The sequence below is a fragment of the Borostomias antarcticus genome (assembly GCF_949987555.1).
Source record: "Borostomias antarcticus genome assembly, chromosome: 20".
NCBI lineage: Eukaryota > Metazoa > Chordata > Actinopteri > Stomiiformes > Stomiidae > Borostomias > Borostomias antarcticus.
In genome coordinates this window covers 8455112-8470009 of record NC_140253.1, presented here as the reverse complement: position 1 = coordinate 8470009, position 14898 = coordinate 8455112, and the positions used below count along the sequence as shown (strand labels likewise).

General features: G+C 46.6%; 1 protein-coding gene across 1 annotated transcript; it reads right to left on the bottom strand.

The window, feature by feature from the left end:
- Nucleotides 1–685: 685 nt before the first annotated feature.
- slc44a1a (solute carrier family 44 member 1a) lies at nucleotides 686–10849 on the bottom strand. The gene is made up of 16 exons (XM_084454356.1): nucleotides 10710–10849; nucleotides 10380–10466; nucleotides 9912–10054; nucleotides 7610–7746; nucleotides 7195–7288; nucleotides 6710–6879; nucleotides 5708–5797; nucleotides 5273–5415; nucleotides 4625–4811; nucleotides 3385–3553; nucleotides 2951–3107; nucleotides 2543–2626; nucleotides 2229–2366; nucleotides 1653–1889; nucleotides 1169–1252; nucleotides 686–820 (listed from the first exon to the last, which is right to left on the bottom strand). Exons 1-16 carry the CDS (start codon nucleotides 10731–10733, stop codon nucleotides 797–799), a joined length of 1968 nt encoding a protein of 655 aa, XP_084310482.1. The 5' UTR covers nucleotides 10734–10849; the 3' UTR covers nucleotides 686–796.
- Nucleotides 10850–14898: the final 4049 nt, after the last annotated feature.

Sequence of the window (14898 nt, the reverse complement as noted above, 5' to 3'; positions counted from 1 at the left end):
TTGGTAGTGGTGGCAAACAACAATATTACTGTATCACATCCTTTAACCAAATACAGGTGAACTATGCAAGAATATACTATTATGTTATTTAGTTTCCTAGAGAGTTATAACGTATGGCTTTGTATTAATTTCTAATCCGTATTAAAACACAAACCACTCTTGAAAGATGCAGAAATCTCTCTGAGAAACGTGAAATCAGTAACATGTGTGCAACTAATGGTGCGTTCGTTTATAACTGGGAGATGGCAAATTGCGACTTGCTACTAGGAATGATTAAATAAAACGCCGCATGAACTCGCACTTCCTCGTCGCAAATTCGGATGTTTCTCAGCCCCTAGTTGCCGTCTGACGTCAATATCATATCATATCATCATCATATCATTCGCTATAGCTCGAATGCACACAGGTCGGAGGTAGGTATTTTGCCACTTGTGACTTGCCAGCTCCGACCACAAACGAATGCACCATAAGATGCTCAAACCCAACTGCCTCTAATAAACAAGTTGATCACTTCAAGTTCAAACCATGTTTGGAAAACTGAACAAAAGAGAATACACCAAACCTGCTAAACTCTACCAAAACTATTAGTATTTATCCCATTTCAAATAGTGTTACAAAAATAAAAATTTCCCTACAAATATATGCAACGCTTTTATATGAGGTGTGTCATTATGTGTTGTTAATAAATAAATCACAAAACATATGTTGCATGTTTGCATATCACGGTAAACATATTACACACTGATTGAAGCTCGGGAATATTTGGAGTGTATTCTGTGTCTGATGTACTCTTTGTTCAAGCCAACATCCCTCCATGGCTCTGTAAAAAAGAGAAGGACAACAGTTTATAATCATGACATAACATAATCATTAAACATAATCATGACATGACATAATCATTAATACAAGCTGCTTATGGTATGAGTGACTTCTTAAGCACTAAGTTCGCCCAATGTACTATTGGCTACAATGGGCAGATACCTGTTTGTATTGCTATGATATCATGTTTCCTATACGCTGTCTGAAATGTGGTCAGGTCAGCACATGGGCTTTAAGTATGTAAATTACAAGTGTGTGAATACATTCTATCAGTACATACAAACACTCCACGTGTGGGATAGGGTTTATCTTATGTTAAGCGCTGGTTGGAACAACCCGTCCAACGTACCATGGGCTTCATCTCGGGTCCGTCACCTTCTGCAGCGCTGTGACGAGTGCGCCCCGCCATCTTCTTACTGTTCTCCACAAACTCCTGCAGACGGACGGAGAGACGTGAGCGCAGCGGAGCATCTCCGCAGATAGAAACAGACTCTTCCTTTCAATCTCTCTCTCTCCGACTCTGCCAATCAATCTGGCATTAACACGCTTGACGCGGTTTATTCTCCAACAACCACTATCGCACTTCCCAACGCTCTGTCTCTCTTTCAGCCTACCAATGTTGGGCTCTTAACGCCATCTCCATCTATCCATCTACAAATGAACTAATATCACACCCGCTAACATCCTCGCACACCATTTCTCATCTTTAAGAAATATCTGATCTATAACAAATATTTACCCATCTCTAACACTATCTCGAATCTATCTCTACACCGTATATCTCCGTCTGTCCGCCTGCTTCCATTCCCTCCATCCCATCCCTGTGGCCTCACCATGAGAGCCTTGTCCATGTAGTACTCCCTCCCGGGGCTGCCGTCGTTGTGCTTGGCGTCCACGGCGAAGCAGACGAACAGCACGTCCACCACCATCTCGAACACGGACAGGAAGCAGTGGGCCACCAGGAAGGCGAACAGGCAGACGATGAGGAGCGGGAGGACCCACACCGTGTAGTCCCGCTGGTAGTTCAGCGCCAGCACGCCGGCGAACGCCGTGACCGACACGATCAGCACCTACGGACAAGGCGGCGGGGCGGGGGCAGCCCGGAGGTTAGTGAGGAGATGGGCCGGCGGCTTGGAGGGTTGCCGGTTCAAGTCCTGGCGAGGGGGAGGGGGACATAAAGGGGGAGCTGAACTTGGAGGGCTACCGGTTTCAGATCTGAGGGACTTTAAATATAAATGGGCACGTCCTTCCTCTGTGCCTTGAGCCCCGAACTATTCTAGTAGGAAAAAGGGCTGTTAGAGGAATAGAAGCAGGTGAAGGATGGACAGATGATGTAGGAGGAGCAGACAGACAACCAAAACCGACACTGCCTAGTTTCCAGAAATGTGTGTCCGCTCCGTGGCTGGTACCTTTCCCAGGAAGAGGACGAAGTCTCCGATGGTGTTGATGGCCGCCACCCTGAGAGCGTTCTCCACCAGGATGCTGAAGGCGTCCCGGGCGGAGGTGCAGAAGCTGGTGCTGTTGATGGCTGTGGCCGCGTACGCATTCTGAGGTGCGGACGAGAGACAACGGACAACTTTCTTACGCTAACTGTAGAAGGACGCCCTCTTGTGATGAGAAATATTCTCAACCACTAAGGTTTTAGACAAAACAGCTGACATTTCAAGGAGAATGAAAAAGGTCTTGACTGTGGAGCAGATCTGATATTGATAGGAGTCCTTACCTGATTCAGGTAGGTTAGACACTTCTCCAGGCACCACAGGCAGCAGATGCAGGCTTTGAGCATGCAGCGAGCACAGGCGTTTTCCTATGGACAGAGAACAACGTATACTGTATCAAACGCATCAATTACAACAGCACCATTTTGGACTTGACATTGAATGCCTGGATCTGGACACGACGTGAGGCTTATTTTGGGATCGGACAATCTTTTGAACTATCCCTTAACTTCCCTAATGCAAATGCATGTACCACACCCAATGCATACAGTCAATAAGAGGGGATGTTTCTTATTTTCATATTCTGTGTTTGTAAAGACGGGAGAGAAACAGAAAAGCCTAGCATCGGAGTTACGTGTGCTAAATGTGCTTTGCAGCCCGGGCCACAGCAGACGCTGCTCCGGAGGACCTACCTTGCCTTTGAGCTGGTTGTGGATGTAGGTGAGGATGAGTCGAGGGATCTCCACCAGCGTGATGATGAAGGAGCCCTTGGCCACCGTGCCCAGGTGGTAGCGGAGGAGGCGCAGCACGGAGGTCACGATGGGGGTCAGCGAGAGCTGCGACTTGTTCCTGCGTGGCGCCGGGCGAGAGAGGGAACGGGACGGTTTGGGAGAAGGTTCAAAAGTTGAGGCGGGGAAAAGAGATTCTAGGAACGTTCCGATTTCCATCTGTTTATCTGACAAAGTCTGCCGTCCCTCCCTCCCTCCCAATTTTTTTTTCACAGGACACAAAACTCTTCCAAGATGTTAAACGCCTAGAGAGCACACAAAATAATGACCGGACTTCAGACTAGTAACGCAAGTGTGACGGTTCGGTGACGCTGTCCAGCCGCTTCCGCCTCCCTCACCTGGTGAAGTAGTAGGTGACCACGGCTCCGGCGATGGTCATCTGCTGGCAGGCCAGGATGAACTCGCTGATCCAGATCAGGCCCACGGCGTGGTACCACACCATGTACTGGAGCGGCCCGGACATCCGGTACTCCACCAGGCCCGTCTGCTCGCTCTTCACCGGGCTGCCTGAGGGAACCGCAAAGGCCGGGGTTAGGGGCTGACCTCAACTCCCGCTAAGTACCGGCTTCTGGTGGACGGGGGAGGTGGCCAGCGAGGGAGGGGTACAGGGAAGGTTCATATCAGGATGTCGTCTCAAGCTTTTATCGGAGTGTTTTTGGCTTGCGTCCCGTTCAATGCGTTCTTTATGAAGGTAGCAGGGAAACGGCGTGGGGAAACACAGTGCAGAACTCAGCCACCAGGGGGTGTATGTGGTCCAAGGACAGCAGCCATACCTCTGACTGGACTGGTACACTGGGTCAGTCATAGACCACCAAAGGGAATGTCACTTCAGAGTTGACCTACAGACTAGATGCTCGTTGATTAAACATAGCCTGAATTACACTGATTTATAAAAATGAATAAATAAATGAATAAATAACTTTTTTATTTTACTGAGACTGGATGTGGCCTAAATCCCTGCCGTGGAAGAGAGTGGGTGAACTCGGAGAGAACTGGTTCTTTGACTTGGCGCGAAACCACCCACAGCACCAGACTGGCCCAAGAATCCCAATGAGAGTGGGCAAGAGAGTCACGCCACTGAAGACATGTTCTTCCAAGTCCAAAATGGGACCACACAAGTAAAAAAAAAACACACTCAGTATTTGGTAGTTCAGACAAGGACAAAGTGACATGTAGCCACTAGCCGTTCTACAGGACACACTCGCTAGCAAACGTTGTCAGAAAATGCACTGGGTCAACTGACTAGTCTCCCCTTTGTACTTACCCCGTCTACTATATCTTACTAATTATTTTATGTTTGCGCTTTAAACTTTGTTACAGAAAAAGTGAAATAAACCCATTGTCCGCATATGCATTACTTGCAAAAACGTCTTCCTGTACAAAGACAATGCTTAGTTTTTATACTTACAATATTAGGTCCTACTTATTCCAAATAGATAGGAGAAATTAAAAATGCACACAAAAGCTCGGGTCTCAGGAGGTGAATTAAGCTTTTAGAAGAGAGCTGTATATTAGTACGATCTAATGTATTAGTATGATCATTTTCTATATAACCCATAAACATGGCCGTGTCCTGACCTGTCGTGCCGAGGAAGAGCAGCACAGCGATCCAGTACACCCAGAACAGCATGAGGGCCAGGAACGTCCAGAAGGGCTGCAGGGCCAGCAGGGGCAGGTGGGTGAACACCTTGCCCGCCACGTGGAACAGGGCGATGGTCAGCGCCACGCGCTTCCTCATGAAGAGCATCAGCAACAGGAGGATCACCTGGAGGACGGGACACAGGACGACAACACACGGGACGTTATTATACGAGGATGGTCAACGGACTGCGCTTATATTTATCCAAAGCGCACTTTACTTTACAATTGCCTCTCATTTACCCATTCACACACACATCCACACACCAATGGCAGCAGCTGCCACGCAGGGTGCCAGCCTGCTCGTTGGGAGCAATTCGGGGTTTAGTGTCTTGCCCAAGGACGCTTTGACATGTGGACAGGAGGAGCCGGGATTTGAACTGCCGACCCTACGATCATTGGACGAGCTGCTCTACCTCCTGAGCCACAGCCACCCCAGAGGAGTAGAACCAACTGTTTCTGTATTTTATGATCCTGATTAAAAACTACTCATGCAGTTTATAACACTCCCCACAATGCCACACATCGATAACATCAATACCACACACAAACACACCCACACAGTCCCAGACACACAGAGAGGTTTACCGTGAAAACAGTGGCACCGATGGCATAAACCAGCAGGGCCTTGACATTGTCTGAGGCCACCTCCTGTTCCAGCGCCGTCATGGTCTGGTCCTGCAGGCGCGTCCTGTGGTCCACGTAGAGCCACCAGAGGACCCCCGTGCCCCCTGGAACACAGACGCCCCTTCAGGAAAAATAGCTACTGGGGACGCAACTACATCCAAGACACTCTTCATTGGTTCAAAACAGGAATATTGCCTTTATTCATTGGTTTATGGAATAGATGGGAAGAGGTAGAACAGGAATTGTTAAAAAGTAAAATGACACTTTCACCTGCACTCTTGAGACTCGGTACTCGTTTCGATATGATGCCGGCCAAGAGCAAAGAAAACATCTCTTCGGTGGTAAAATGTAACATTGCGTACCGCGGGTAAAACCCGCTGACGTTGTGAATCTCACCTACAGAGCCCAGGATCACGAGGACAGTGATGATCCACACCAGCAGGGTGGAGATGTACCGGATGACCACCATCAGGATCATGGACAGCACTGCAGAGAAGGGGATTGACTGACTGGTAAATGGAGTGCACACATACAGTATAGCGCTTTTATCCAAAGCGCTTTACAATGACCTCTTGTTCACCCGTTCACACGCCACGCAAAGTGCCAGCCTGCTCACTGGGAGCATTTTGGGGTTCAGCGTCTTGCTCGAGGACACTTCCGATACACCCCCGGGAGGAGCTGGAATCGAACCGGGAACCTTCCGATTGCCAGACGCCTACTCTACCGCCCCACCTACTGCCGCCACAACATTAGAGATGCCACTTTAGATACTCATACACCACTGGTATAAACAAGGGAAGATGACACTGTACACCAGAATGTTTCTACGCTCAGTCAGAGCAATCTAGGCAACCGGTTGTTTGCATATAGAAAGAACTCACCCTGCATCCCACAACTGGGACGCACGTTACATGAGTCAGCCAGCCTCTTTAGGACAACAACCGACACAATGCCTTGGACATTGAACAGAGAAGCACGACATCTCCCCTCAACACTGCTCTGGGGTCAGTTTAGAGCTTCCTCCTCATGAACACCCAAACTGAATGTGAGGGGAGGATGAACTGATCCTGGGTCTGTGTCCCGAGGACCACGCTGCTCCACCGGACACCATGGTGACGGCGGATGCAATCACAGAGACATTTCCTGCTATTTCCTGACCCCGTCCTGACTAAAATAACTTCCTGGACAGCGAAAATGACTTTCCCAAGCACTGAGAAAATAACTATGTAACACAAGTTAATTAGGGGGCACTGGAGAAATGTTTTTGTTTTACATCTGACAATTTGCATAGTTTTAAGAGCAATAGCAACTGAACAAACCAAGCAATTTGCAAAACAGTGGAAAACCGGCAAAACAATTCCCAACGGCGACGTTCAGCCTGCTGAAGTTGTGTCCTACCTAGTGCCAGCACACACAGGCCCATGATGATCTCCTTGCTGGCCATCACGCCGGCTATCACCCTGTGCAGGACGCTGTTGTCGCTGACGAAGGTGATGAAGGCCTTGGCGAACTCGGCGTAGCAGGCCACGTCCACAGGGATGCAGCGATGGAACACCGGAATCGATTTACTACCCGGGTGGAAACGAGACAGTTAAGAGAGGAAGAGTGCGGCCATACGCATGATTCAACGTTTTAATACTATTTATGTTATTAACATGACATCGATACCTGTAGGACACACGCAACATTCAAGTGGTAGGTTCTTCTGGTATGTGCATTTATTGTTTCATTATATGCACAAATAGCGGACTGTGACTTTCAAAAAACAAATTTTCCACTTCGATTTGAATATTCACTATACAGGGGCTTGGTTGCGTTTCGGTTTCGTATGGCCTTTATTGTCTGGCAAGCAGTTACGGGTTGAGCGTGTTGAAGGTGTTTACCTTGGTGGAACTGGTAGTTTGGGGCACTTGGTAGCTCTGTCTGCGTGGCTGGGATAACTGGAGGGTTTAATATCATAGGAGCAGAGATCCGACCCTGTGACAAGATACAAGTTATCATGACCGCATACCTCTGGTTTGAGATTAAGTCAGTTTTCAATTTGTATAACTTTTTTCAACATGAAGGCAACATTGTACAGACAACTGAAAAACGAATTTAGATCTAAATTAGTTTAAATACATAAATAAAGCTGAGATTAAAGTAAAACATTTTGCCGTAAATAAAACTCAATTTTAAATCATTAAATCAAATAGGATATCAGAATTTATTTGAAACATTTCTGCTACATTGTGAGAGAAACCAGTTGAGAGGCCACTTGATCAACTTAAGCCTTTGCGATCAGGAGAGTGATCTCACCATTTTGTAAGGCAAACTTTTTGACGTCAGCATATGTTTTAAGCTCCATATCAGGGCACTTGGAGACACACAACGCCATGGACTTGATCTTTCTGTTGACAATGTCGATGTTGCATGGGTCCAGGAAGAAGACATATCTAGAAAAGGGACAAAACGGTTTTAAATTCTCACCTGGAAAAAGGAACCCAAATATGGGACAATTATAATTATTATCACTGGCCCCTTAAGTATGTTCTTTAAAGCTCAATGAGATAACTTTTTTATAGTTCAATATTGACCTTTACTTGCTATTAGTTGATGATGATGTCGATGAATTGGCTTTAGCAGACCCAAAAATCGTTTTTGTGACATGAGACTGCATGAGACCCTGTGAATTTATTATTTTAGAATTTCGGTGTACTGGCTAGTACACTGGCGGGAAATCTTGTGGTGGAAGCGGAAGTGACGTGTTTTGCATGTCACAATATCAGGAAGACAACAAACACTTCACCCCGCGAAAATAAATCTACAAGCACATAAAAGAAAGAAGACCGGTATTGACCTGCATTGAAGCCATCCTTCCAGAAAGTAGCTACAATCTTCCAATCCAGTCTGCGCCACACGCGTTTGTTATGATTTTTTTCCCCCATCATTACAGCGAGTGAGTGGGGGATTATGGGAAGTGTGGTTCTTAAAACGCAGTGCCGATTTTATCACGACCAGAGGGGCTGCCAAAGTGCCGAGTTATCTCATGTAGATTTAAATTAGTAGTTGAGTATGAGGCATTTCTAATGAAGTCAAAGGAGAATGATCCAACCAAAATGTTTGAACTCTGATAAAACAATAATCCTTTAATTGTCTGAAAACTAGATTTTATCATAAAAGACGTCTTAATAGAAATCTTAATATAAAACAGAGAAGTCTTAATATGAAATAGGCCAGTTGAAATTAGGTCGAACCACAAATGTTTATTATTTTGGTTAAAGGGTGGTGAGTTGCTCTGGGGGACACAGACACAGTGACATTTGACAGCAAACAGATCTCCCTCTGTCACCAAAACGCCCTGGCCTTTTACTCCAGGCCTGCATGGGCAATCAGCCCATCTTCAGATGCATGGCCCATTGTTTTAGTGTCTAAAGCTTGCCAGAACTAGGGAATGTTACTGTTCAACTCTCTGTCTGATTATATTATCCAACTACGAATCTGATAATTTTAATTTTTTGTGGGCATGGTGAAAAAACTAAACACCATATCAACATTATACTTCTCAATGAATAACATCAGACATCAACACAAAAGGCCTGTGTGAAATGTAAATGAGCTGCTGTGTAGAGAGCCGGGAGACTGCAGACGTGACTACATGTTTCTAAGAGCCTCATCTGGGAAAGGTTATTCCCACTGATCTCCAAAGGGGTTAAAATGGAGGCTTTCACATGACTTGCATCAGATTTTCTACGATAAAGGCTAGTTCCCATAAACACAGAGGCCGGTTTAGGGTTAAGGTTAGGGTTAAGTTTGGGGTTAAGGTTAGGTTTAGGGTTAAGGTTAGGTATAGGGTTGGGTTAAGGTTAAATTTAGAGTTGGGTTTAGGATTTGACCGGTTACTGTGTTGAGCAGTACTACCAGAATCATCCCTCTTAAACACCTACTGTTTTTATATTTTGCTACTTTTGCACTTTGACTTCAGCACTAGATTATGCTCTTGGTCACTTGTTTACAAAGGAGATGCACTTGTGAGTTCTGGCGAGTAGTAGTACACTGACTACCTATATTAAATGCAATTATTGTAAGTGGTTTTGGATAAAAGTGTCTGCTAAATGACTAATGTAATGATGGGAACTTCTGTAGCTACTAAAACATTTCTCTGGTGGCCTTAATCAGCTGTGAGGAGAACACCGTCTCTTAGTAGCAACTACCATGGCAACAAGGATATCTGGGGCACAACGTGGATTATCCAAATGATGCAATCCTTGAGTGTGTGCAGGTAATGTTAAATGGCTTGTCTGACAAACACAACAACGAACAGGCCTATTTGCTAATCCTGTTTATTTTGTTATTGGAACCTTTCAAAGTGGTCTTCAGAAGAGCACAGGTCCCACCTTTTAAACTTTATAACAGGAGGTTACGAGATGGTGTTACCAGATGTGTTCATGTTTGTGTGTTTGTGTGTGTGTGTGCGCGCGATAAGTAGAAAACATTAGACCTGTGTAAACGTATGGCCTCTGTCAAGTTAAAGAAATGGTAATAAAGTAGTCATCAATACAGCTTATACACAGAAGTTACAATAACATAATTGTAAAACAGATGCATTGTGCAAACTTACCTTTTGTCTGTTTGGTCCAGACCACTGAGCTCAACGCCCTCGATCTTGGCGTTCTTCTGACCACAGGTGTTACCGTAGCTGTCATACCCAGAGATGAGTCTGGAAGCCGCTCCTGTGGCTATTGAGAAGCCACAGATACACCCCTAGGTGGGGAATCTTGAGTTAAAACAGCAATATTGACACGTGACGGTACTATCCTCCCCCCACACACCGACACTATCACAAAATGCATCGGCCTTACCCTCGTGAGACCATCCTGATCTCGTCAGCATCAGGTTACCTTACTGCTGGATGGGATTTCCATTGAAATGCAGACCAATAAATACATGGTTATAAGCATTATATCCATTACAAGCCAGCTAATCAAGCTCCGTGTGGGGCTCCAGGTGTGTGCTTCTACAGGTGAGGCCAAAGATGGCGGCCATGACAAAGCGGTGGTAAACTGGCGTTCTTTCACCGAAAACTCACCATGCCAATACAAAAAAGCGTGAATATGATGAGCCATGGGATATCCGTGCAGCGTCTCTCCTCCAGTGGTTTCCAGTCATGTTTGCTCTGCAGCAGAGTTTTAAATTGACAAAGTTATAGACTAATATATTATGTCCCCAAGACCCTACCCTTGCGTACTGTAACGCCAGAAAAAACATCGAATGACAGAAAAGGCTAGTTTCGTTTCACGCAAGGGTTTTCCTTGGCGTCGTTGCCTTAAAGTGAGAAGTTAAGACAGTTTATTAGCATCAACTACGACGTTAATTTGTGACATTGTAATATTGTTATCAAAATGTTTGCTTGGCCTACCTCGGAACTACCACCGCATCCCATGTCGAATCCTTATTTTGAGAACGCCCAAAAATACAGGAAAAGTTGCTTCAAGTTATTCACCTTCCATAGGCTACATTAACCATGTAGGCTATCTGTTCCAAACAGAACCAAGTGGGTTTACTAGCCCCGAACTAAACTTAAAAGTTTGTTTATGTCCACTTTGAACGATCAAAATGGATCACATCACAGCTTGTAGAGCACGTTTAAGTTGTCTTCGGCAGGGGACTGGAGAGGTAAATGCGGAAGACTTTTGGAGACTTGTCAACACACCTCGCATGCATGGCAGCCTGTTCTCTCAAGGCGGCTTTATCGAAATGTTGGAGTTTGGCGCCATCAGGCGGTCCAAGTTATTCATTTCAGCTGAATAACTGGTTTGGTAAAAAACAAAAGTAAATAGGCTAGTGTTGTTGATTTGTTTGTGCTGCAGTGTTATGGAGGGGGGAAGTGCATTGTTTACAGTATATTGCTCAGATAGTTGTAGATTATGGCAGCACCCACTCCAATAAGCAGCATTTACAAAAGTCAGAAATGGTAAAAAGGAAAAAGCCACAATAAATAATCATGGTCACAATAAATAAATAAATAAATAAATATGGTCATAATAAATAAATATGGTCAACAAGGATAGCATCAGTTATTGCACTTTATATATATGCACACATACACACATATCACATATAGCTCATGGGGGGGGGGGGGTGTTATGGATTTAGCAGTTTGTCCACTGCTTGAACAGGAAGTGACCAGGGTGTGAGGGGTCTCTGGTAATCTTGGTGGCCCGTTTGTTCAGACGGTTCGAGTAGATGTCACTCAGATGTGGAAGTAGGGAGCCGACGTAGCCTTTCCCTTCTGTGATAGAGTAATAAATAAGTCAGGGCCAGTAGCCTATAAGCTCACTTTATACCACCATGCTTCTAGCGCCCTCTGCCCCACATCTCACAGCACTGCAACCAACCACTTTCACAACAAGACATTCCCAGAGGGCTGGGAGTACAGCGATATCCAAGCAGGGGCACAAACTCTAGGCTCTCCTCCCCACCTCAGCGACTGGCCATGTATGGTGTTCCAGCCAGCTTTATTGATGCCACTGCAGCATCTCTTGCTCTGTCTGTCTCTCTCTTTCTCTATTCAGGACGTGTCCCATTAGGGAATTGAATCAAGCCCTGATACTTATTCATCATCCTACTACCTTCTTAATGCGGTAGCCTCTGTGTCTGTTGACATTGCAAGGCCAAAATGTCTCCCTCAAATCATTAGCATTGTCTTGATGCCTAATGTTAAACACTGGGTAGACTGGGGTTCAATCCCCCAGCAGGTTACACCTACACAAGGTTCTCCTGACCTGTGAGCTTCCTGTGTGGGTTGGAATGTCAAACAGTTTCCTGAAAATGAGGTGTTTTGCTTCTCTCTGTTCCCTCACTGTACTGCTCTGTAAACGCACGCCCTCGACTTCGCGTAGGAGACCTCAAGGCAAGATAAATATTTAGCCAAGGTCATCTTATCCGCTTTTTTGCTCGGGAGCCACAGTCAGGCACTTATACGAACATGCCTCAGTGAGGGGGCGGTGAGGACCCCAATTCCCAAAGTGTTGCACACCCAAACTAAAACCTGAGCAGGCAAAATCTACTGTACTCCCTCCCCACCCCCCTCTCTCTCTGTCTCTCTCTCTCTGTCTCTCTCTCTCTCTCTCTCTCTCTCTCTCTCTTTCTCTCTCTCACACACACACACACACATACACACACACACACTGGGCAGATGTGAGGGAACAGGGAACAAGGGAAGGACAGATGTGATAAAAGAAATATTCTGGACTGAGATACAACCCTGTGAGCACATCATTACACAGCCGCCCCCGATCACATGCAGCCCCCCCCCCCCCCCCAAACCCCCCGACCCCTGACTCCCCAGTCTCAAGCATTTCCTGCCGATGCTGCTGTGGCGACTGTATCCAAGGACAACACCGGCTTTTCCCTGGACATCCATAGGATGGGTGGGTTGGGGGCGGCCATGCCAGAAGCCTCAGGCCAGCAGGACCTCTCATCAGCAGGCCCAGTCCAGAAACTCTTGGACAGCAGGCCCGGCCCACGGCCAACACCCTTCATCAATCACAGCACGAGACACGACGGTAAATATTGTTGTCTGTCCACGGGTTCCTCGAAACCTCCACAGAGAAATGCTTCTTACTGTACAAGATGACAAGGGCATGGATTCTCCAAAACAATCCTAAAACTAGAAACGGTGCTCGGCAAGCACAAACCTCCGGCCGTGAATGCATTCCGTGGCTTTGTGCACGCGCACGTGCATTTGGTATTGGCGCATTCGTTAGGTGGAGAGCTTTACGCCAGCCAGCCCGTGTCTCTGTGACCTTCCCACGTCCAGATATGGCCATTGCATCCCCCTCCCCCCCATTAACAATGAAAGGGAGGAATTTTTCGCTCCAGAGGCCAAGTCCAAAAAATGTATGGAGGTAAATGGGTGGCCATGTTTGGGCAGCTCCGTGGCGCCCCCCTCCAGTTGCAGCCGGTGGGAGGGGGCGGTTTGGTGCACTCCGGGCTCTCCCCCTGCACACCACAGTCCAAACCCGTGTCTCTAGCCCCACTACACCGGGAGATGGCTTCGTTCTAAGTTTGGTTTTAATCCCTGGATTCGGATATGCTCCAAAATGTAATGGGTTCTAACTTCTAAATGGGCCCATGCTACACCCCTCCACCACGTTTCATGAAAGTCGGTGTGGTAGATTTTGCGTAATCCTGCTAACAATATAAAACAATCAATAAATAAACACACAACACCGAAAACATTACCTCTCGCCCTGTGCTGTCGTTGGGGCGGAGGTAATGATCTCCGTTCCTACACCATAATATTATGATTGCCCGGGAATCTTTTTATAGACATATTACAATGCCATCTTCCCGTACCATCTTGCCTTTGAACTCCATTAGACTTTGGGAGGAAGTGCTGTAGGCTACATGTTCCCTCCATGGATATGCCTTTCGTACAAAGTCTTTGTTCTTTGTCTCCCCTGAAAACTCTGCGGTGCTTTCTGCTTCGAAAAAAACAACAACATAAAAAACACACAATATGTTCTTTGTGAATCGCTTGACCGTTCTGAAAACAAACACTGAGTCTCGAGAGATGAGGTGAAGGAGTGGATGCCAACCAAATCAAATGTTATGCCAATAGTCTTCTGATTCATGAGGCATTGGTCAAGGACGGCGTGTTTTCCATTGGCTGGGAAAGCACTCCTCTGAAAGCTGAAAATACAGCGTTTGCACAAAAGTACGTCCAATTGGGGAGAGTAGGGGAGTGAGTAGAATTTGGACGAGTGAATTGTCGGTCTAAGACTAAGGAGCTGTAGTAGTGTGTAGATGGCCTTTACCCCGCTGCCCCCCCCCCAAACAAAACAAAAAAACAGTCAGCGTAATCCATGAGAACTATTGAACAGGTGTTTCAAATCAGATGTCCTGATATCACCAGCAGTGTGTGTGTGTGTGTGTGTGTGCGTGTGTGTGTGCCTGCGTGTGTGCGTCAGCACACGCTAGCCCAGGTATGTTTGTCTGGCGGTCTGTGAGCGAGAGCCGAAGGGCACAAATGGGGTCCAGCTGTAGCCACAGCGCCGCGTCCGCCGGGCCCCGGTACCGGGGGACGTGATCTGTGTTTTTCCCGACCCAGACGGGACATCTTTGCCTGACTAGAGCCAGAGGTGCTGGGGACACTGACCCAGACTGACAGACAACCCTTAACATAACCCAAACCAGACATGAGACTTTACAATGTACAGCCCTCTGTCGACATTGACAGGGCGTGAACGGAGGTCCGGTGAACGGCCAATATTCCATACGTACTTTCGGGATTATAGGACTGTTTCTTACGACCTCAAAGCGATATCAGCATGACACATCGCTCTAACGCACGTAGTGATGAAATACAGAAGTGCGTCAGCTACTTCTCCAACCCATCTGTTTCTGTTAAAGAAGAGCACTGACATGGAGAGAGGCCCAGCAGAGGAGAGGACGCGCAGCAGTGCTAGAATCCTTCTCTCTGCTCTCTCACACACACACGCGCACACATACACACACGCACACACACGCAGAGCCCCTCGCTTGGCCCGAGTACACACAGACCCCCGCAAGAGCAGATTAGATTGATTATTTTAGCCGCGAGA